We start from the raw sequence: 24676 nt of genomic DNA, 5'->3' as shown, positions 1-24676 counted from the left end.
GCACCCCCTATTCCAACTGTTAAATTTCTATCCTAAGGTTGCCTGGAAGAAATTGCTACTTAGCAATAAGTACTATATATACTCTGTGATACTTACAGTACTGTTCTGTTTTGTCATTGCAATTTTTAATGTGCAATAAAAAATATTTCATTCATGTGTTGCTCTGATTATCAAAGTAAGTAGCTAAAGAACTTGTGTTATGCAAAGAAACAACGACAAACCCGAGACAATATAGAAGTATAGAAGAGTTTTCTGCATAGACCCGTCGTCGAGTTGAGGTCGTCAAAAAGTAGATCATACTTACTTCCTATGGCTTCCCGCAAGAAAGAACCCACGTTGCTTATCGCTTCGGTCCAGTTTTGTGATAAATCTCAAACTCAGAGTGTAGTTGTATTTCCTACGTAGTTTTTCCTGTGTACAATTAAGAATTGACTATTAAGTATACGATATTAGTATAGTATGGAAAGAAGTGTGCTCGACATAAAATTGGAAGATAAAGTTAAACTGACCACAATTAAAAGCAAATCAAAGACTAAAAAAATCACACACATAATAAAACAGCAAAAATGGCGTCAGACAGAACACATGATGAGAGAAAAAATTAATATGTCGACAATCAAATCATGTATTCTTGTTTTGACACCCTTTCTTCCTCTTAGATACACCACACACCTCGCCACATTCGTCACAGTTTCTTTTATCAAATTCCACAACTCTTCAATTTCATTCCCACTACCACAACTCACCTCCGATTTATCGAATCTATGTCTTAACTTCTTCTTATATTCATCATTTACTCTTTCTTCTTGCAGTCTTTCCACCTTTATTCTTTCTATGGCTGTTGTAGGCGGCTTCACGCGGTGTCGCCGACGTTTGAAAAGACCTCTTAACTGGCTTACTACCAAGAAGTGGCCTGTGTCTACAGCACCACCACGGTATGCTCGTGTGTCTACAACTTTATTTTTGAGCCTATCATCCACAATTACAAAATCAATCATACTTACAGCATTTTCCTTCTGCCAAGTATACGTGTGGATCTTTTTGTGACAAAACATTGTGTTTGTCACGAAAAGCTTCCACTCCAAACATATCTCTAAAACACTTACGCCATTTTCTTTCACCCTACTATCACCAAAACTACCTACAACACTTTAATATCCATCACGTTTCACTCCTACCCATCCATTAAAATCACCTAACATAATAAGTCTTTCATTCTGCTTCACCTTCCGTAAAACGTCTCTCACGCTATTCCAAAACTCATCATTTTCTCAATCCCATATCTGGGGCATAAGCCCCGATTACAAAAGGTCGAGACAATCCAATTTTTAATCGCATCCAGAGAAGTCTTGAGTTTACAAATTTATACTCGATCTTACATTCTCGATTCTAGCGGACAGAACCATGCCTTGACAGCCCCTACTTATTGCTGTTACTTATTGTTTCGTTTCACTTACACAGAACATCTATGTATCTATCATCCATTATCTCACATACTTAATCAATTTCACTATCCATCCCTCCTCTCACATTCAGCGTAGCAAAGCAGCTTTCCTCAGCCCGCTTTTCGTCCTTTCGTGAGACATGGCGTGATGGGGTGCGAACTGCATCGCCGTCATTTAGATTTTTATTAATTTTTGAAGTCATTGGTATTCCACGAACAGCAAGGGAAAACTGAAGTACATCCTGATAGAGTCCCGCATACCGGGACAAGGTTACTAGCACTCTGAGGGCGCCAAACCCGGTGCAAAACGGCACGCTTACGACCAGACTTGCCTCTGGCCACGCATCCATCGGCACGACCGACCTTAGATTGGCGGGAAGAGAATAAAATAAAGTGAATAAGTGAAGGGAATGGATGGAAAGATTTGGGTAGGAATTGGGTTATAGGAGGACACTGTTGTCACGGAAGATGGGGGATGTGACAACTGTAGCTCGGGGCGCCAGGGTCGCTTACCCGTATATCACTAATCAACAACCGGACAAGTAATTGGTGAATACCCCCTTTTCAATCCATTTTAGTTTTTCCATTCGCCTCCAGCACCAATGTTATTGCCCATGTCTCGCATCCATACAGTGCGGTGCTCCAGACAAAGGTTTTGATGAATCTTGTTTTCAATTGTATAGGTATTTTACATTGCATCTAGTAAGTAATATTAATTTTATATGATCTGGTAAAGTACATCCTGTCGTGTAACAAATTTTTAGACAATATCTTTAGGTATATCGTATATTTTTGTAAGACAGTTATTTATTAGTAAATATCTAGCACATTTGACCTAGTAAAACAGTAACTCGTCTTAAATCTTACCTAAAAATTTATTTTTCACCTCACTAGCTCTTATTAGAAACCTGCGCGCAAAAGCGTTTTTTTCCACGCTACCGTGGAAAAGGTTTTTGATATTCAAACTTGACTGTGGTGCACCTAACTTTTGCTTTCGATGTAAAAAAAACATAATGTCACGTTCAACTACGCGATTTATCGTACATTATTTATATTGTAAATTGACAACGATAACTAAGTAATTTTGTTTATTAAAACCGATTTGTTATAAGTTCACTGTTTTTCTTTTATCTACCATTTTTTTCGCTATGGTGAAGTGAAAAGTTACGAGTTTCGCTCGGCGACAAAGTTGTTTTGCGTCTGAAAAATGTTGAAATCCATTTCTTCATTTCCTTGCTCAGGTTTTAATACAAGCACTCGCTCAAACAACAACTTTGCAGCATTGTATAAGAAATACCTTATCTCACCTTAAACTCAATATAAGTCTGATCTGCCGGCGGGTAGTCTAAAACCTTAGCGACTTTCGGCCCCAAGGAACCGCCGCTCTTGAACAGGGCTCGCTCTGTCACGTTCAGATCCCTCACGTTGAGTACTACGAACGAAGTTTCACGGTCTACTTTGAAGTCTATTGACACTTCACCTGTAACAACAATTTTTTATAAATCTACGCTGATAACAGCCTGTATACTAGGTCGTGGTCCTTTCCTTAGTCTGGTGACTGAATAAAGTCACCGCCGTGTGGTTTCGTCGCGTCATTTCCCGGTAGCTTTCTTTTAAAATTTCTCCATACGCTTGTAATAGATGGACTCTTCCGTAGAACAAAGACCTATGTGCAAAATTGCTTATTCTCAGGTCATTGTACATTTCGCGCGCTGTTCTTAACTGTGGATATCAGATCGACCGTTGTTGGATTTTATGGAAACGAAATAATACATAAAATTCTTAAAACACCTAGAGCTAGGTGTTATTTTGAATAACGAGATTATGTATTTATCCTCTTTTCGTTGTATAATCACATCGGACTCTGTTCTTCGGATGAGTCGAGATGTTTGTTTTTGGTTTGTAGCGGCTTCTTTTGTCGTTGCGCCATTTGTTACAAATCTAGTTCCCAGATGCTGACAAGAGATGTCGCTTTATGAATTGTAATATTGATTTTATTGAAAAATTCCTTGGATCTGACACATAGCATACAAATTCAGTTTCAAATTCTATCAGATTAAAGAAATTTTTCTTCGTGTTCCATCTCTGTCATCGAGTATATAACCAGAAATAGAGACGAAATGTCATTTAATTTGTTTGAAAACTATTCTGCCATATTATTACTGTGACAACTGCGCTCTGATTGGCTAGCCCGAGTTCGAAACAATTGACGGGTGTCGTCAATGGGTGTCGTCAACTGTTTCACTTCAAATCGACCAGTTAACTTGAGCTTTGCTATAATGGACGAAAATTGCAAAATTACATATTTAATATTTAATTACCGATGAAATGTGATTCCGTTTGTTTTGTAATTAGATGTTTTGCTGTTTTTCCCACACCACTGAATGGAACAGCACGGCATTGTTAGAGATATTATCTTTATTACAATAAATACAGAATATTTTTTGGAATATACGGAGACGTACACACAGGTCAGTAGTTGGCCTGTCTATACAATGTGTTGATTTGCATTCTTGCCATATTTACAGAGGTCATTCTATATCCGGAACTGAACCCAAATCACTAAAAAAATAAATAAAAAAAAGATCCTAAATTTTTATTTAATTGCGGTAACCAAGCTTGATCCAAAGGTCATTGACTTGCACTACACGTGACACAGGTACCGGCAACCATTTGCACAATGGTCCTATGCGCAGTATGCGCAGAAAACATGCATTTTAGTTCTATTTGGCGGCAGGGTACGAGTAGAGACGGGGGGTGAATCGTATCGAGCGCGTGATTGGTAGATCATCAGTCCACCTTGCGTACTGCGTCTGCGTTCATCGCGCATACATTCTAGTTTCTCACGAAATTCAACGTGGTTTGTGTGTGATGTAAACAAGAGTTAGTGCAAAAATAACCGCTACCATGTGCATTACCATAAAATGTGTTCTTATGGCATGATGTGAAACATTTAGTTTACGCAGATTACGAGTGTCGAAAAATTGCGGGCAAAAATCGTCTTTGGTTTCTTTCTGCTTTTTCTGTTGTGAAGAATGTGCTAAGTTGAAACGAAACTTTGCATATTTGTGGCTGCAACACGGAGCCTGCCACCAGCTGTGGAGCTAGGTACTTCTAACACTACTTTCATGTAACCTAAAGTTGGTAAGTACCAAACCTAAATTACAATAAATCTTTTTTCAGTCAACTTTTCTAACTCATGTAAATAATAGTAAATTATAACAATACTAGTACATAAACATGATTTAAAAATGGGTAAATAAGCGAACGAGAAAGATTCCGTATCGCTCGGTGAAGCGAGTGGCGGGGTCACTGTCCTCTGCGGTGAGTACACTTGCGGGACAATTTTTCAAAACTTTACTCGATACAATTAGCCAGAATATTGAACAGAATATTTTAAAAATATTTTTAGATGATTTAGCATTATTTATATTATTAATTTTTTAAATATGGCGAGAATGCAAATCAACACCCTGTATATTAGTGCAAACGAGAGTTGATATTTATAAGAGCTGTATCGCTAATGTGTTACCAGGAATATATGGCCCTTATTTCGTCTCTATATCTGGTTATATACTCGATGATCTCTGTATTAATAATTGTGACAAACTAGTGGAGTATTTTTTTTATACTCATATGATACGAATACGGAACTTAGTAACTGTTTTGAAATAAGACTAACCTCTAAGATCACCAGTTGTCAAATTAGGATGTAACCACAAACTGTAGTGTTTGGGTATGATTATAGTCGGTAGCCGAGCGCCGCGCCAAGGGAATATTGCCCCGTTTGTTGCTATGCGCTCCCTGGAACAATACTTATTAGTGATTAAGAGTCTATCCGTTTATGCGTTCAAATGTCAACTCAAAGAGCACATTCTAAATCTACAAAACACGTCTGGAACAATTTTATTTGTGTAATGCGCCTCAAAATACAAAATTAAAAAGAAAAAGCAGAGTGAATCTTTGTTGGGAGATTAGCTGAAATTTGTGTTATGTTTCCTATTTAATTATATTGTTTCATTTTTAAGTTTTTATTTAACTCGCGTCCACGTTTGTTTTTATTTTATTAATATATTTTTATTTCTTTTAATCGGCATTTTCGAAAAGGGTCCACTGAAAACCAGCGCTGTGGCCCTGCCGCAGTATTAGCTGAGTTGGATCCTTTTCAGTGCAATAATACACTTTTAATACTAATTATTAATATTGTACTCCACGTGTATTGTGCTGAATAAATTACATTTCTTTCTTTCTTTCTTTCTTTCTATCTACCGGAGTCAGATTGCCGCAACCGGCGACTGTCTATTTCATAAAGAGACCAGCAGCTTGATTTTGATTGCCTCTCCCGATCGGAAACTGCGTCTCTTCCGAGTCGAGGCGCATAATTGCAATTCACAACTGGCAGATCGAAAACTGTTGACATTTGTAATGGGAACAATAGTTGATTTAAGTTTTGTTACATTTTCAGTTTCATAATAATTTGTTATCTTTTTAACCGACTTCAAAAAAGGAGGAGGTTCTCAATTCGACTGTATGTTTTTTTTGTTTTTTTTTTGTATGTATGTTACGCGATAACTCCGGTATTTGTGAACCGATTTTCATGATTATTTTTTTGTTGGAAAGGGGGTACTTCCATAGTGGTCCCATTTCATTTTGAAGAAAATCATCCACCTCAAAGGGTGGCTGTTCACGCATGAAGAGACATTTTTATTAACAGCGCCTAACTTTAATTTAGGAGCAATTACTTTTAGCAATTATTTAGTTGATTTTGCTATTTCTCCAATTCAAGGCGTTTTTCTCTCGATATACTTTGAGTAGTGTCGTAGTGAGAACCTATTTTTATTATCTCCAGTGTCAAGTCCTGTATAGTGGCGAACTAGGGGATATTTCAATGAAACTTAGCAAATAGACGTAATTCCACGTACTTTTGAGGTCGGTTTTTTTAGTACTCTGTACTGAGATTATTAGGCTATGTATCCAATTATCAATAAATAAATACTATCAACTATTACTTTAGTTTGAATTTCCAATCTTAAAATTATTGGCATGAATGTTATTGCAATTTTTTAATTAATCATTTTAATAATTTTATGGAATTAGCGAAAATCGTAAACTAACTTTAAATAGTGCCAAATTTGACTATAGTGCAATCAATGAAAATGTACGAATACAAGATACTTTCCAATTATGTTATCAAATTACAAACTCACCTTATTCATTTCAATGATTTTAATTTTGTCGTACGACAAATTGTAAAATATAATTGAAAAGTTGCCGATGTTACAAAACAACGTAATTAGTATATTCAATAATAAAATTATTAAAAAACTATATTATTCCTATTTTGAACACAATCGGTTAAAAGTGCATGAACGCTCCCAGGATAATATATCTGTCTATTTCTTCCGTATGATTTAGTATGTAATTCCCACGGACTTGTAGTTATACTAAACTGGACCGCGCACTAAGTTAATAAAACGAGCCGAGTGAGAGGTTTCAAAGTAGCTGCAACACTGCAGTAACGTGACCTAAGCTAGCTAAGTTAGCTGAGCTGGCATAGTTGTTTGCGTGCAACTACGTAAGCTCATCTAGCTAGCTTCATTCGCGACGGAGTCTTCGCTTAACTCTGCTCTTAATTCGATAGCTTAGTTACCATTTTAAATTGAACTAACACTGAACGCTTTTACGCTGCGCTACACAATCAAAAAAAGGTTCAATTATTACTTGTTAGCTGCGCCTGCGTCAGCAGAATCAGTCGGTGGTCGTCCTGGAATCAGCGAATTCTCACCAGCACACGGACAATCTGTAACAATTTCTCAATTACAGAATCAACACACGTGTGAGATTGGCGCCCAACTTGGGTCCTAAAATTTAGCTCAAAAATGATGGGCAAATTTCTATGAAACTTGGGCGTAAGACCAACAGTGATGTAAAGCTAGTATTTACGACTAGATATAGTGATTGTATTTTCAATAATAACACTATCAATATCCCCCGAATTGGCTTGTTTTTATTCTTTTCAAATATAGTGGAATATGCTGTTAAAGGTACAGATCAACATTTCGATGCCTTACGTTCTCAAACTCGTATCTTGTAAAGAGTGATTATTCAGGAGATAGCAAAACTTTATATTTATTTTAAATTTATTTTTATATTATCTTATATATAATTATTAATACAAAGATCGAACACTCAGAAAAAACACTGAGAAAAAATTCCTTCGATCCGGTCGGATTCGAACCGACGTCTTCTTGCATACCGTGCCAGACGCTATACCAACTAAGCCACAGAACGAACCAACGGACCTCACGAATTTTTCTATGTGCTTGCGTCGTGTCCTTGTACTTGGTCTTTCAACGACTTTTTAGTCGTAGCGCCATCTATGAGAAATCTATGACAGATTTATCACCCAGTTAGTACCTTTACAGCTACCAGTCCTGGCGAGGGATATTTGTATTAATAATTATAACAAACTAGTGGAGTAATTTCACAAAAAATAATTGAATATCAATTCAATAAAAATTTAATTATCTTACAAATTTAGAATAATAACAATAATATCTTATATATTTATATTGTCTTATTTTCTAATTTCGCATTTCTTTGTGCTTTAAGACACGAGTTTGGGAAAATAAGAATACGATTTATTAATCTTATTATCACTTCTAATAAATGATGTGACGAGATGTGAGGAGGTGACAAATGGCTCATGTCGACGTTGTCCCAAAACGAGGTACCATCACGAAAACCACATGAGCACAGGTTCTTAAATTAATCACCTTGACATTAAATTGACAGCGATAACTAGTTTTGTTTATTAAAACTGTTAAGTTCAACTGTTTTTCTTTCATCTACCATTTTCTTCGCTATAATGTGGTGAAAAGTTGTGTGTTTCGCTCGGTAGCAAAGATTCGCGAAGAATGTCACAACACCTCGTGTCATAAAAATGTCTCACCTCACTCCTCATCTCATGTCATAGCCTCATGTCACAGCCTCACTCATGTCGCACTGTTTAGAATTCGAATGAATGAAAGAACGAGAGCGTTGAGGGTGGTTGAGGCATTCAGGCGAGGTATATGACAACGACGAACTCGCGGGATTGAGTAAGACTACGTCAATATGAGTAAGTTGTACCAGTTAATTGTTAAAAACACTGCGAAATTGGTCCACAATGACTCAGTTTGTTAAAATATGAGTGTATATACTAGATTCAAAGACTGGAAAAGAATTTGTACTAACAAATACGTAATTTACACTACGATAAATATTGCATTTTACATTTTAAATTTAAGTACCTATTAGGAATTTAATCAAACGTTACCAATATTACTCAGATTTCTTATTTACCTGAAGAATTATTATTCAATGCTATAAGCATATGGAATCAGTTTCGCGAAGAAGCGTCTCGTGGCTTGAAAACCTCGCTACACTCAGGATCTATTTTTGAACCAGTCGCTTCACTCGTAGTTCAATCTTAGAAACATTCGCTTGCTCAGGTCAATAAGCACTAGCGTCGAACAACAACTTTGCAGCCTTTCCTAGCAAATAAATATTGTTTATGGTGCGGTGATGTACCACCGGTAGCCACATAAGATTTATCCCAACAACAACAAGTTAAACCAGTCTGAACGTGTTAAATGCGGCGAAGCAGGATTTTTTCTCTAAATCTATTTACTTACCTGGTTGTGGGGAAGCGTAGACTACCAGCAGGGCTGTAGAAAACATGGCAGTGAAGACCAGCGCGGCCAGACAAAGTGCTCTCCGCTGCGAGCACACCGCCACTGGCGCCTCACGGAGCTCTCGCGCCTCGCGGGCTTTGTCAGAGTCTGAAAACATGAATAATTGTATTTAATCATCCCATGAAGCAAATCTTGAGTAATCCATGCCTTACAATCTCTGGACGGTAGAACACACACAGAGAGCCATCGTCTTTGCGTTGACTAAAGTATTCCAAACCGTGTATGAGTTTATAATATTAAAATAAAGCATGTATTTAAATGACCATTTTAAATTTACAAAAGCAGCAGGCAAAATAATCTAAACGGTCATCTTTTTTTATGATCGATCCTCTTTCTCTGAGATATAAAATAAATTAAATGGATGGATATTTTAATCTGTTCTGAGCTTCGCAAAATGTAAAATTAGCTTTGATGATTTTATGTTGGACCTTTAAACTAAGGCAAATGACCTTTAAAAATAAAATTTAGGCACTTATTTTTAAAACTAAGTAAATGTTGATTATATATGAATACTAATTTTATATTAATTATAATGTAATTTGACCTGAAAACGTTCGGAAACGCAAGCAAATTGGCTTCTGGCATTCGCCGGCCGCTGCCACCGCACGCGCGCTTCGTTCTAACCTAACTTAACTTACTGAATGGAGGGCACAACCAACCAACCTTAGAGATCAATATCAAAAGATAATATACTTGTTATAAATGTCATCAATCGTTAAAAGAAAGGACTGAAAAAGAGGATCAAATATTATTTTTGAATACTAAATATTAGTTTAGTATGCTTAAGAGGGAGCATGCCAAAAAAGTTTTGACGTTGGCTCCGCCCACATTTGTGAGACAAATATATGCCTGAAGTTCGCGTGACATGCGACAGGAGATGTTGAATTTTGTGCATTAAAAGTACCAAATTCGTTTTAGCGGAATAACTCTAAAACTAAAGGGATTAAAAAAAATCCGTAGCGACAGTTGTCGATCATGCATAAATATAATTAATTATCTAATTTTTGTCCTAATAACCTGTAGCATTTCGAGGATGAATCGAAAAAATGTGAAAATTAGAGGTCATTTCGTGATTTTTATCTATCGAGGAAACTTTATTGTTTTATGTTTCTGATTAATGTCTATGCTTGAATATATCGTGTAGTTACTCATACAATATTTTATTTTTAACTTTAAAGTGGATATACCCCTGTAAAATCAAATCGAAGATTAGGAATTTTTCCTCTTATAACAAATAGTGTTAACTGGAATGCAGTTCATTTATAATTTATCCGTAGATCAACTAATATAGATGAAGCAATTAATATATGCATAAAACAAATATCGGTTATTTAAAAAAAGTGCACAATTACAATAGATCAATTATTTCTTTGATGATCAACCTTTAAAATAATACTGAAATCAAATACCATAATAAACCATGTTACGTTGCAGCTGTTACTAACAAATTCAAGCGTGTTTGTATCTGTGTGTCAAGTTAAACAAGCTCTAGCCAAGATTTTCAGGCAAGCTGCCAACACGAAACGTGTTAAAGTGCACTTGTTTGTTTTGCAGCGGAAGTGTGTTCGGTCTGGCTAGATTATTTTCCGCAGTTTCCAAGTAAAGATAATAACTTGGTGTAATAAATAGAGACGAAATGTCATTTAATTTGTTTGAAAACTATTCTGCCAAATCAAACTGCGCTCCGATTATTGGCCAACCCGAATTTGAAACAATTGACGGGTGTCGTCAATTGTCTCACTTCAAATCGGCCAGTTAACTTGAGCTTTGCTATAATGGACGAAAATTGCAAAATTACATATTTAATATTTAATTACCGATGAAATTTGATTCCGTTTGTTTTGTAATTAGATGTTTTGCTGTTTTTCTCCACACCACCGAATGGAACATAGTTAGAAATATTATCTTTATTACAATAAATACAGAATATTTTTGGAATATACGTACACATAGGTCAGTTGTTGGCGCTGTACTATTTCAGCTTTCTAATTTGTGATCTCAGCGCAAACGATAGTTGATATTTAGGAGTGATATAAGGCCCATTTACCTCATGAGTAGCCAGGGATTGATGGGCTTATATCGTCACTATTTCCGGTCATATACTCGATGATACATATGAAGTGATTCAGACCATTGACTTACAAATAAATGGACGATGGGTCTAATACAAAAACCACGAAAAAAATGTCCCAAGTCAACCTATTCGAAATTTAAATTGTTATGTCATCGCAGTATCGCGCTGTCAGAAGAACAAATGAAGACTGTCGCGCTCTGTATACGATTTTAGCGCCTTACAAGTGCGGACACTTTTTAGCGCGGACCCGACGTCCATGTAATTGTAAGTCAATGATTCAGACCCAAACAAGACTCCAATTTATAGATAAGAACTTTTACGGCAACTACATGTTCCAAACTGTTCCAAACAAGACACTATCAATAGTGATAGTCTTTTGTTTTAGTGTTGCATTTTGTCAAAGAGTATCATTATCTTGGTACCATGGACAGACGTGACAATCTATATGTACCTATTGGGAATGAGCTAGACAGGCAGATAATATTGAGTGTTTACCAGTGATATTTATTCATAGTTTGGGAATCAACGTAAAGCCCCTGGCAAAGTAGCTACTAGTTGTACAATACATCTCATTTTGCTTTGACCCAGACCCACAAATTAAGTAAAAAGAAAAAAATACAGCCGAATTGTTGAAATTGTTATTGCCAAACAGAAAAAAAAAACTAAAGGTCGGTGCTACACTTAAGACAGAAAAAAATATCATAAGCCAAAATTTTATGGTTAATTTATACAGTATAAAATGAACATAATACAGCATAAACATATTTAATATATAGGAAATGAAACTATTTTTCCGGATTTAAATCACGTATATTTGTTTTTTCAAACAAACCGACATTTCGGGCCTTATTTAATTAATAACTATTTAAGTAACGGGTTTATTTAATTAATAACTATTGTAACTATAGTGAAAAAATAGGGTGGTTTGCATCAATATTAGACATAACTGGTTGAAGACTGTACCACCTCAGTCAACCGTGACCATAGGACCTATAAAGGGCCCGAAACGTCGGTTTGTTTGAAAAAACAAATATACGCGATATAAATCCGGAAAAATAGTTTCATTTCCTATGTGTAACAATCGCGAAAACCTAAGAACTCGATATACTTAATATACTTATATAATAAACAATAGTACAATCTAGTAAAAATAATATTAATTAATAATATATAAGTACCCACAGCAATATTATGCAGTCTTGATCTAGAAGATTGTCAAAGAGATAATTGCGCAACATGCGCTTGAAAGATAACTTAGCCTGAGCTTGTCTTAGATTTAGCGAGAGCGCGTTCCAAAGACGGATTGCATGAAAATCAGTACGGTGAGAAAGAATAGAGAGCTTGAGATTACGGCAAGATCGAATTTCACAACCCGACCGAGAGGTTTTAAATTGAAACCGCTCGGCGCAACCGGATCGAACAAAATAGAAAAAAGGGTGGTTAAAATTCTTAGAAACCAATTTAGTTGACGAAAAGTAGAGATGTGGTCATATTATGTTATGTTAAGTACTTTTCCTTGGGGAAGGCAAATATCTTTTATTTTTATTTATTTATTTATTTGTTTACTTATTTCCACACTTAATCTATTTTTACAGGTTATACCCAATACAATAGACCAGCAATAACTATAACTACCTATATCTAACTATAACATAATATGTAAAGCGCTATCTTCGTGAATTCACTCAGAGAACAGTGGAATAGGTCGATCGTATTTGCTATTTTATTCAGTGTCCTCAACGCGCGCGTCAGCGGACACTCAGCCAATAGATTGGTCCTCCCATGTGGCACCAGTAACAGCGACGGCCGGCGACGTCGCTCCACGTACTTATCAGGAACACACAATCCTAATATTCTATATACTATACTAACGCTAAGTTTCTGCGCACTTCTAGCGTATTGTACCCCACCATACCCAAGATGAACACGTTCGGGTACATCAGGGAATAGGAGGGGCAAACACCGTATTGCCTCAGATGCAGGTATCTTACAAATTTATTTATTTTTATTTAAACACTTTATTGTACCACAAAGTAACTTACAAATTTTCAGAAACAATTTAAATATTTGTGTACAAAGGCGAGCTTATCCCATAAAGAGATTTCTTCCAACTAACCTTTGAAAAAATCTGAGAGGAAAGTTGGTTTTTGGGGTGGCACTAAAAACAGATAAGTAAAGAAATGGAATATACTATACTCAATAAATATACAGATAAATTTAATAAATCAAATGTACATACGAATACATATATATTAAGTAATATTGATACATTAATACATACAAACTTATTTATTCTGAATGCGCTCCAGCATCACAGTATACTTTACTTCATTCGGAGCCCAAACTACCGCATTACATTCAAGGATGCTTCTTGCTTATGCACTTGGCATTATATAATGTAATGATAGCCCTAATACTGTTAAACCCGTGAACTCTACGAAGAATTAATCCCAAATTTCTGTATGCTTTTTTACATACAGTTATTATATGCTTATGAAATAAATACGCTAAATAATACGCCTAGGTCTTTTATTTCTGCCACCCTTCTCATAAGTACCTTTTCTACTTCATAATCAAAATGAATGGGACTCCGAGCTCTAGTAATTGATATTACTGAACACTTGGAGATGTTGAATAGCAGCTTATTTTCCTGACTCCATGCTACCTCTCTCTATGTCGTATACTCTGTCTATATCGCTTTGAAGCCGAACACAGTCCCTCTCATCATTAACTGAATTGAACAATTTTAGGTCATCCGCGAATAATAGACATCCGGAATAGTTAATAACATTTGGCAGATCATTAATCATGATAATAAATTGAAGAGGCCCGAGGTTGCTTCCTCTGACAAAATAAACTCCCGATCTGACAAAATATGGTAGTGAACGGTAACCAGCGTATTCAACGTATTGCTGCCGGTCCGCCATGTAACTCGCCAAAAATTGCAATAAGCGGGGTGTACAACCAATACCAGCCAGCTTCCTTAGCAGAATATCATTATCTACTACATCAAAAGCCTTACGGAAATCAATATATGCGACATCTACCTGCCCTCTACTGTCATCTATCACCGGTGTTATTTCTGTCATATAGGTCAAAAGGTTGCTAGTGGTACTTCGACCCGGACGGAAACCGTGCTGTGCATCAGACAGTTGCTCCTTTGCTTGATCAAATATATTTTTTTGTATAGCCGCCTCAAATACTTTAGCTGGCGTGGATAACACCGCCACCGGTCTATAGTCTTCAATTGATAAACCCGAACTAGTTTTAGGGACTGGAACTACTCGAGTAACTTTCCATATATCCGGAAAAACCCCCAATTCCAAACACCTATTATAAACAAATAACAATGGCTCAGCAAGTACACTGCGACAATCCTTAAATATGTAAGCTGGAATTCCATCCGGACCCGCGGATGTCTTTGGTTTGAGATTTGCCAGCGACCTCTCTACATCAGACAGCTGCAACTCGTCTATGTATATTCTTGCTGATCCACTTGCGCTAATATTGCCCGCCTCTAATATTGCCTTATGTACATCTAGCTGTGCTCGCTCTACATTATACACTGAATGGAAATACTCTGCAAACTCTTTAGCACATTGTTCCCCTGTTAAAATTACCCCTTCTTTCAAAATAGATTGGGGATTACGACTACCTCTTTTTGATCGGATATAATTCCAAAACGACCTCCTCCTAATCCTCCACCAAATGCTTCTGCACACTATCCTTGTGACTATCATGATCCCGATCTATCATCTTTTTGACCCGTGCTCTACACAAAGAAAACTCATCATAGTCAACTCGTGACTTACTCTTTTTATATTGCTTGTGAAGAACGGCCTTGAGTTTTATGTCTCGTATGAGCCCAGAAGTATACCATTCAGGGTACACATACCTTGAGCGCATATTAGTTTTCTTTTTTAAAGGAACACATTCATTAATAATTTTGCTGATATTATCATAAAAAAACAATAGAATAGACTCCAAGTCACCCAATTCGTATAACGGACTCCAATCTATCAATGCTATCAAGTAATACAACAAAGAGTAATTAGCCTTTCGAAAGTTCCACTGAGGTTCGCCAATAAACATGTCGCTTTGTTGTACCGAAGTCGCTGCGATATAGCCGACCACAGAAACTGATATCACACACTAACCCCCTCACCCAGGGTGGTTAACACGAAATCCAGTTGACGATCATCGCAGTTACCTACCCCATTTCTCTGAGTAAATCCACAAAACGTACTAAAATATTCAAAATAATTACTAATTACTGTAGTACTCGAACATAAATTAAAGTCACCTACGACTAATATTTCATTATACAGGGCAGACATATTTTCTATCATTTTAAATAATAACATGTATTCGTTTTCACTACTACGCGGTGGTATGTAAACAACGCAACACAGAAACAAGAATCTAGCGCACAAATAAACCTTTGCACAGACTCCACTCACAAAATTCAACATTAACTGGCCACAATTCTGGTTGATTCAACTTTTCGTAAACACTTTCAGGAACTCCAAGTCTGAATGACGCATAGTCACGTTCAGTTTTGTGATTTATTTTTTCAATTTTGATCGGAACTTCAGCCCACCTAACTTGTTGTTTGCATATATTTCCGGGTTATTTGCATAATGGCTCAGGGCGCTTCTGAAGACTTCCGCCAGAAGGGCTTGCTATAAGAAAGAATCTACCAGTGTACGTGCTGAAATGAGGGGCTCTACGACCTCGCCGGCGAGGACGGTTTGTGCGTGCGGGACGGGACTGACTAGCGATCTGGTTGGCCTTCAAAGTGGCGAGAGTGATAGGGTCTCTTAAGACCATGCAGCCTAGTCTTTTTTTATATTGTTTAAATTTATATGGTAACCATAGTAACTATTTTATTCATATTATCCCTATTGTTATTGTGTAGTCAGAACACTCTGTTATTTCTTAATCTATGATATTGAAGTGTTGTGTCTTCACCGCACATCAATGAAAAATAGCGTGGGTATGGAAAGAACCCAGACAATATTATTTCTGATGAAAATTTAAATAACAAACACAATATTTGCAAATTTGACATTTTGGATGATTAGAGCTAAGGAAGAGGGACGAGCCTATGAAATAAAAGAAGCAATTAGTAATTTTAAATTGTTTGCTCTAAAGAAAATAGTAGGCTCTTTTGCGTTCGCATTTCAACAATTTGTATAATCACGCCCAGTGTAGGAAATGAAACTATTTTTCCGGATTTAAATCGCGTATATTTGTTTTTTTCAAACAAACCGACGTTTCGGGCCCTTTACAGGTTCCATGGGCCCGAAACGTCGGTTTGTTTGAAAAAACAAATATACGCGATTTAATTTCGGAAAAATAGTTTCATTTCCTATGTGTAACAATCGCGAAAACCTAAGAACTCGACACGCCCAGTGTACTTTTTAATGAAAATATGGCTTTCAAATTTAGTGTTAAGATTCGTAAGATCTGCTGGTTCGTTCCGTGGCTTAGTTGGGATAGTGTCTGGCACGAATTGCTAGGAGACGTCGATTCGAATGCGGATCGAAGGAATTTTTTCTAAGTGATCGATCTTTGTACTAATAATTATAACAACACTAGTGGACTAATATCACAAATAATCTCAGTACAGAGTACTAAAAAACCGACCTCAACAGTACGTGGAATTACGTCTATTTGCTAAGTTTTATTGAAATATCCCCTAGTTCACCACTATACAGGACTTGACACTGGAGATAATAAAAATAGGTTCTCACTACGACACTACACAAAGTATATTGAGAGAAAAACGCCTTGAATTGGAGAAATAGCAAAATCAACCATTAAAGTAATTGCTTCTAAATTAAAGTTAGGCGCTATTTATAAAAATGAATCTTCGTGGATAATATTTGAAATGGGACCACTATGGAAGTACCCCCTTTCCAAGAAAAAAAGAATCATGAAAATCGGTTCACAAATACCGGAGTTATCGCGTAACATACATACAAAAAAAAACATACAGTCGAATTGAGAACCTCTTCCTTTTTTGAAGTCGGTTAAAAATAGTAAACAATAAACACTTACCTGCCAAAAAGGCAACATCGTCCAAATCTTGGTCCACCATGTTCCGCCACGCTGCTGTAATAATTAAATACAGTTGATTAGAAAAGTAGTCAAAATATCTATCGACTATGAAACGAAAACATTACTGTTTTTTCACTTATATATTTTCCCATTAACCTTACTCAGTTCTGCTATCTTTATCATAACTTTTTTTTTTGTAATATCAAGTGACGAACAAGTCGTGCGCCTGATTGTAAGCTTCGCACCTGTTTATAACAGTACAGTGCCACTCAGAGCTTTGAATCCGTCACCCTGAGACATAAAAGTCCTATGTGCCTGTAATTTCACCAGCACCCTTAGGTACTCTTCCAAGATCGTACGCAGTAATGTTTACATTACTACTTGGCGGCAGAAATAGGTAAGATGGCAGTATTCCCTTGGAGAAACTCTTTTACAATGATCTCTACTGCTACTAAATACGTAGGTAATGGACATTTTTAGCGAAATTGAGATTGAAATGAAAATTTGTTTCAGGAAAATCATTTTTATTTTCTGAGTTTGCCGCGCTCACGCAACTTTTAATAGGGAAATGATATCTATGTTTAATGTTTGTACTCATTACTTTGAAATGATAATGTCAGTTGTTTTATTAACAACATATATACGCGATTTAAATCCGGAAAAATAGTTGCATTGCACACTTTCTAGTTTTTCATGTAACAAATGAAATTCGATTTCTCATAGATGGCGATGGAGGGAAGAGGGGCGAGCCTATGAAATAAAAGAAGCAATTAGTAATTTTAAATTATTTGCTCTAAAGAAAATAGTAGGGTCTGTTGCGTTCTCATTTCAACAATATCTATAATCACGCCCAGTGTACTTTTTAAAGAAAATATGGGTTTAAAATTTAGCGCCAAGATTCGTAAGGTCTGCTGGTTCGTTCCATGACTTAGTTGGCATAGCGTCTGACACGGTTTGCTAGAAGACGTCGGTTTGAATCCGGCCGGATCGAAAGAACTTTCTAGTTTTTCACATAACAAATAAAATTACAGTTATGATTTTTTTATGTTTACTTTGTCGGGTCAGTAACGTCTTTCTAAACCACGTCGCAAACTGCATCGATCTCCTTTTGGAGCACGCGACTGTTCATTGTGATAATTGAATGCAGTGAGTGACGTAATTTCAGCGAAAGCAGCAGACGACTACGTGTAAATGCGCCTTAACGATAGCATTGCTCTGGCCACCCAGAAGCGGCCGACGCGTTTCAGTGTGGCAGGGTTCATATGAACTCGTACATTATTTATTTATTTATTCAGTCAGGCTCTCACAACGAGTACACTATAAATATGCAGGTATACAGACACTATGGTTTTAAACTAAATGTCCCATTATTTAAAGGAGGGCAGAGCATACACTACAAGAAATACAATAATATTTGGTTAGGCATGACGATACAAAACTACAATCATAATCACATCACTTTCTTTATCATAGAAACGGAAGTACAAATTAGATCAATTTCACTCTGATACTCCATAAACAGTGTTATTGCTCGCGATAAGAAACAATGTAGCTTCAAATTTGTGCGACATCTTGGCCTATGGACGAGCCTATTACTACCAAACTTGGGTAATTGTCGCGGGATAAGAAATTCTATTTTAGAAGTCAAAGTCAAAGTCAAAGTCAAAGTCAAAGATTATTTATTCCATAGGTAAAATAAATTTACACTTGAAAACGTCACATTTAAGCTTAAGCTACTGCTCGTTCACTACGCTGACCTCCCTGAGAAGAACGAGCAAGAAACTCTAGGTATTGCTCTTTTCAAATAAACTTAAATGCTATGGAATACACTTTGAATCAAATTTGTGCGGATTCTGGAGCCATGTCGTCTTTCCATACATCTTTATCTAACACGTAGTCTTCAATTTTGTAATATGATTTTTCGATCAAAATATTTTTAATGTAGTTTTTAAACTTAGGAAATGATAAACTTAATATATGCTCCGGAATCCTATTGTAAAAACGTATACAGTTCCCCATAAAAGAGTTGTTTACCTTGGTTAAACGCAATCGTGGTACCATGAGTTTGGACTAGCTCTAAGGTTAATATTATGGATATCTTCTTTCTTATTGAAATTATGTATATTTTTACGGGCATATAAAATATTTGAGTAAATGCCACAGTCATGATACCAGTCTCCTTAAACTTTTCTCTGAGAGAAACCCGAGAGCCTAGACGGTACACAGAGCGAATCGCTCGTTAGAGTCGCTAGAGTTTCAATTACAAAAATTGCTTAAACCCTCCCGCGACCGCTTCTGTGTGGTCTTAGCATTATAGTGTATGCCATCGATATGGTAAGAAGAAGAACAGGTTTCGTACCTTTAGCAGAACCGTTGCGATCGGTCTTGTACTTGCCGACGGGCTCCATCTGTATACCGTCCATCTCACGCCGCACGCGGCATGCCGATCACAGATCTGCAAACAAAAAAGTAATGTATTACAATTGCAACTATAAGAAAATTACTTGTTTGCAATTGAAAGATGTACCTGAGTGGTACTGTAACTGTTATGGACAGGCGTTAGAAAATTGTTTTTATTATAATAAAAAAAAATTAGAATATACCTAATAAATTTAATAGCACTGTAGTATCTACATTATTAAGAATTAATATATTTGTTATAATTGTTAATACAAAGATCGAACACTCAGAAAAAATTCCTTCGATCCGGCCGGATTACCAACTAACGGAACGAACCAGCGGATCTCACGAATTTTTCTATGTGTGTCTTTCATCTATGAGAAATCTATGAAAATATTTCGTCACCCAGCCACCCTTATAGGTAGCAGCCCCGGCTAGAGATGTAGCTATTCACTGTATCTAAAATTTTTAAATTACTCCACTACTAAAATAAAAATTTATAATTAATATCTTTGTTTTTGCATGACGATGAACGGTAATATATAGTGCACTAATTAATAACCTCTTTGTAAACTGTAATTTAACCATATCCTGCAAATAAAATCATTTCAGAGTGTTCCATCTTTGTATGAATAATTATAACAAACTAGTGGAGTAATTTCACAAAAAAAATAATTGAATATCAATTCAATAAAAATTTAATTAATACAGTGAATAGCGACATCTCTCGCCAGGACTGGTAGCTGTAAAGGTACTAACTGGGTGATAAATCTGTAATAGATTTCTCATAGATGGCGCTACGACTAAAAAGTCGTTAAAAGACCAAGTACAAAGACACGACGCAAGCACATAGAAAAATTCGTGAGGTCCGTTGGTTCGTTCCGTGGCTTAGTTGGTATAGCGTCTGGCACGGTATACAAGAAGACGTCGGTTCGAATCCGAGCGGATCGAAGGAATTTTTTCCGAGTGTTCGATCTTTGTATTAATAATTATAACAAACTAGTGGAGTAATTTCACAAAAAAATAATTGAATATCAATTCAATAAAAATTTAATTAAAATCATTTCACTTCATTTATTTCATTTAGTTTAAAAACTAACATTTCTTTTTAGTGGCTGACTTTTATTTACTAACATTTTTTTTTACCCCGCAGCTACCTCAATTAAGCGGTAGACCTGTACGTGTGCAATGCACAACCTGAGGTGAGCGTGCCAACAGCCCCAGTACCTATAATAATAATAACGCACACACTCAACATAGCCGCACTAGGGAAACCCTGTGTTGCGGGTGCCATGGACACACACATAGACAACCACAAATTACACCCAAACTCACGAGAGAAATAAATGTAGGCCATACAAATATTTCTCCCAGCCCGGGAATCGAACCTGAGACCTCTGCGTGACAGTCCGGCATGGTAACCGTTCGGCCACAGAGGCAGTTACACCACACCACACCAGATCCGTTTGTGGGTTTGCTTGCACAGGCAATAGTACCTTTCCCGTATAACCATAAGGTTGGATAGGGAGGGCACTAGAATCAAAATTTTGTAGAAGATACGGGACTGGTCCCACTTTGGGCGCCAATTTTTTTATTTTGGCGACGATGATTTTATCAATTACTGAGATTCTCAGAGACTATCTTTTTTTAATTTTTCTGCCATTAGTGTCCCATTGCAGGGCAAAGGCCTCCGTTCCCTTTTTCCACTCTTCGCGATTTAACGCCGCTACAGGACAAGACCTCATTTACGCGTCCGAAGCTTTACATAATAAAGTCAAAGTCAAAAAATCATTTAGTCTTTATAAAATAAATTTACACTTGAAAATGTCACATTGAAGCTGCAGCTCTTTCACTACGCTGACTTCCCTGAGAAGAACGAACAAGAAACTGTGGGAATTGCTCTTTTCAAATAAATAAATGCTATAGAATACTCTTTGAATCAAAGTAAAATCAGGGAATAAATAAAAATATAAAATTGAAAAAAATATAAAATTCAAAAATATATATTTTATTTTACAGGGTCAAAAGCACGTCAAGCTCAACTCTATGCCGCTTACGATAAGAACGGTCCAAAGTACAAAGTGTCAAGCTTGACGTGCTCTTGACTGTACCATTAAATGCGGTAATTTAAAATAATATGTATGTACATATTACAATCACAGTGTAAACTCCAATTTATAAAACAAAAAACTACAGCCTATAGAGTAAAGTTACATTTTCAAAACCCCACGGTTCTCCCCTATTCTCTTAATAAAAACTGTGCGTTAGTAAAAACTGTGTAGCATAATAGGTACGACCCTGAGTCATTAAAAAGGTTGCATAGCGCCGCAATGGGACCCTTCTGAATTTATGTATTCCGCGCTGAAAGGCTAGGTTAGAAATATGCAGCAATCCGTCTTACATTAAAGCTCAAATGGTTTCTTTTTTTTCACAAAATTTGTTTTTTTTTCTAATTTTGATTCTTGTTGCTCTATTTATTTTTCAAAAATTCGGGGAGCATAATATTAATAAATATTTCTGTTTCCAAAAATAATAGAAAATGACCAAGTTTATTTAAAAAAAATTGATGTCTAGTCTAGTTTAAGGAATTTCAGAAATAATCCACACACTTAATTCCTTCAACAATTACATTTAATTTTACTATTAGCTAGCCACAATTAGGTACATTTTTTCCCAATTTTTCTTACGACTAGACGTTTCGGACGACCAAAAACGAAGCGAATGCCTCCAACACGTGGTTCGCTCCGCCTCATTTACCCCATTTTCATTCTCCCCACGTCCGTTCGATTTAGGTGTTGCCATTTTTAGGAAAAGCGAAGTCGCAATATTAAATGTCTTTGATTTTAAATAGAACCTTACACTTTTTTTTAGTCACGTATGTCCGTTTTATCAAAGTGGGACATTGTTAAATATTTCGGGGACAGCGGGACACGAAGCTTAAAAGCGGGACTGTCCCACTCAAAGCGTCACATTAGTTATGACCCATAAGGGTGCGTTTTCACGGCCTGCGATGTCAGACGCGCCGAGTTGTACGAATTTTACGAAACGTACGTATTCGAATATGTATCGAGAACCAGGCTGCGCGCGCTCTTGCGCCTTTGAAGTTACCATCCAGCGGCGGATCCGAACAGGCCGCCACGGGCGAGCACGGGCGCGCTCGGGTGGCCCTCTCAACCACGGCGTATGCGTGAAATTTTATTAAAGAAAGTTAGTAGGCATCTTGAGTTATTGATCCATGCTATAACTAATATATTTATATAGGTATATATCGACGGTGAGAATTTGAAATGTCGTAAGCTAAAAGTATAAATTATTCTATGCTCCTGCGATGATAAACTGGCAACATACGAATTTACGTCGAGATTTTGTGTTCCGAGTGAATCTCAAAAAATATCAGGTAAATAAATTACTAAACAGTTAAATTAGCAATAGTTCGCTGTGACCAGATATACAATCTTATTTTTTTGTTTTTGGTAACAGCTTTTACAATGTTTAAAGACATAAGACGGCATTTTTAAACATAAAATAACTAATCACTCGTGACGTGCAAACAATGCGACAGACGCTGTGCTTAGTACGGACGCGAGTTTGTATTCGCTTTTGAATTTGTATTTGCTTTAGTGGCTTCACTTTCTTGTTCGGCGCGCTCCATCTGCCTATTGTTTTGTAATCTGAGATCGTAAGGAATATTTTGTTGTAATGGAAAATGTTCCTTACTACAAAATGCCGCTTATGACATTAGAGGCCTCGGAAGCAATTGGGGGGCGTCGATGCAGTCCAGGGGGTGCTACCGCATTAAAAAAACTGAATTACCTACATAAACTTTAGTACATAATTTTTTCCTTGTAGTGTTAATATACATAATAATACATATGCGTTTTCTATTTTTTTTTTGTGGTGGTGGACATAAATTTTTTTTTATTTTGCCTGAGTGGGCGGTGAGTTAAATAGCTTGGGAACCTATGGCCTAAACCCTCGCTTGAGAGGAGACCCATGCTCTGCAATGGGATGTATAAATGGATTTATGCAGATACCATCGTATAGAGTAATTGGAATTAACAAAAACATTTGTTTTATTTATTCTTCACTACTCTGTGTAACTACAGCGTATAAAACCAGACGATTATGCACTTTCCTCTCGCTTTTCACGCTTGTCCCCTATTTCCATGCACAGTTACCTTTTCCCCATGCCCTATTGCTCCCTTTTGAGGGGTAACCTGCATTTTACCCTTCCTCTCAAAGGGCACAATAAGGAGTCCTTTTTTACACTCATGGAACACGCTCAAAAGTGTTTTTCTACTCTGGCAATTAAAATTTCATAAACTTTATCATAAAGGAGCTCTTTTTAGTTTTGAATCAAATTTCTATTGTCTATGGTACTCTCTACTGAACTGAAAAATGTCAGTGGGTCTGTTTATAACTTAGAGGACGGAATAAATAATTATAGAACTGAATTTGAATGTGTCAGACAGACAACGTATCGTCGGGGATAGTGCAAATCCGCGTGTGTAGCATGGGTAGAAGGCGCTACGGGTAGGGTAACTGCACTACGTGAGTCGCACTATAAGTTTCCGGAATGAATAAGAAAAAAATATTTGAAATGGTTAGATAAATGAATTTATTGTTTCTCAAAATATTCTCCGTTAGCGTTAATGCACTTTTTCATACGAATGAACCAATTTTGAAAACATTTATGTCACTCCTCCGTGACAATCTCTGAACCGTATTTTTCATACTCTTCGACAGCCTCTTCAGGTGACGATTATCGTTGACCGCGTGACTGGTTCTTAATTTTTGGAAATAAATAAAAGTCACAAGGTGCCAGGTCGGGACTGTACGTGTGTTGGCTCTTAAGGCCAACGTTGTTCACCTTCAAAAATTCGTTTGTCTGTCTGGTCGTGTGAGAACTGGCATTACCGTGGTGCAAGATCATACCTACGGCGTTTACGGTTATTTTTA

General features: G+C 36.7%; 1 protein-coding gene across 1 annotated transcript in view; it reads right to left on the bottom strand.

Annotated features, from left to right (window-relative positions):
- LOC113234453 (leucyl-cystinyl aminopeptidase) overlaps positions 1 to 19740 on the bottom strand; it is a 32843-nt gene extending 13103 nt beyond the window's left edge. The window contains exons 1-7 of the mRNA XM_026469762.1: positions 19677 to 19740; positions 17318 to 17371; positions 9121 to 9267; positions 7166 to 7244; positions 5127 to 5248; positions 2752 to 2924; positions 305 to 411 (exon numbers count right to left, since the gene is read on the bottom strand). Of these exons, the coding sequence (XP_026325547.1) occupies positions 305 to 411; positions 2752 to 2924; positions 5127 to 5248; positions 7166 to 7244; positions 9121 to 9267; positions 17318 to 17371; positions 19677 to 19740 (746 nt within the window). The remainder of the gene's footprint in view (positions 1 to 304; positions 412 to 2751; positions 2925 to 5126; positions 5249 to 7165; positions 7245 to 9120; positions 9268 to 17317; positions 17372 to 19676) is intronic.
- Positions 19741 to 24676: the final 4936 nt, after the last annotated feature.

This window comes from Hyposmocoma kahamanoa, unplaced genomic scaffold (genome assembly GCF_003589595.1).
Source record: "Hyposmocoma kahamanoa isolate Upper Pololo Valley unplaced genomic scaffold, ASM358959v1 84, whole genome shotgun sequence".
In the NCBI taxonomy this organism is placed as follows: domain Eukaryota; kingdom Metazoa; phylum Arthropoda; class Insecta; order Lepidoptera; family Cosmopterigidae; genus Hyposmocoma; species Hyposmocoma kahamanoa.
The sequence above is the reverse complement of the archived record's forward strand: the minus strand, read 5'-3'. Positions and strand labels throughout refer to the sequence as shown.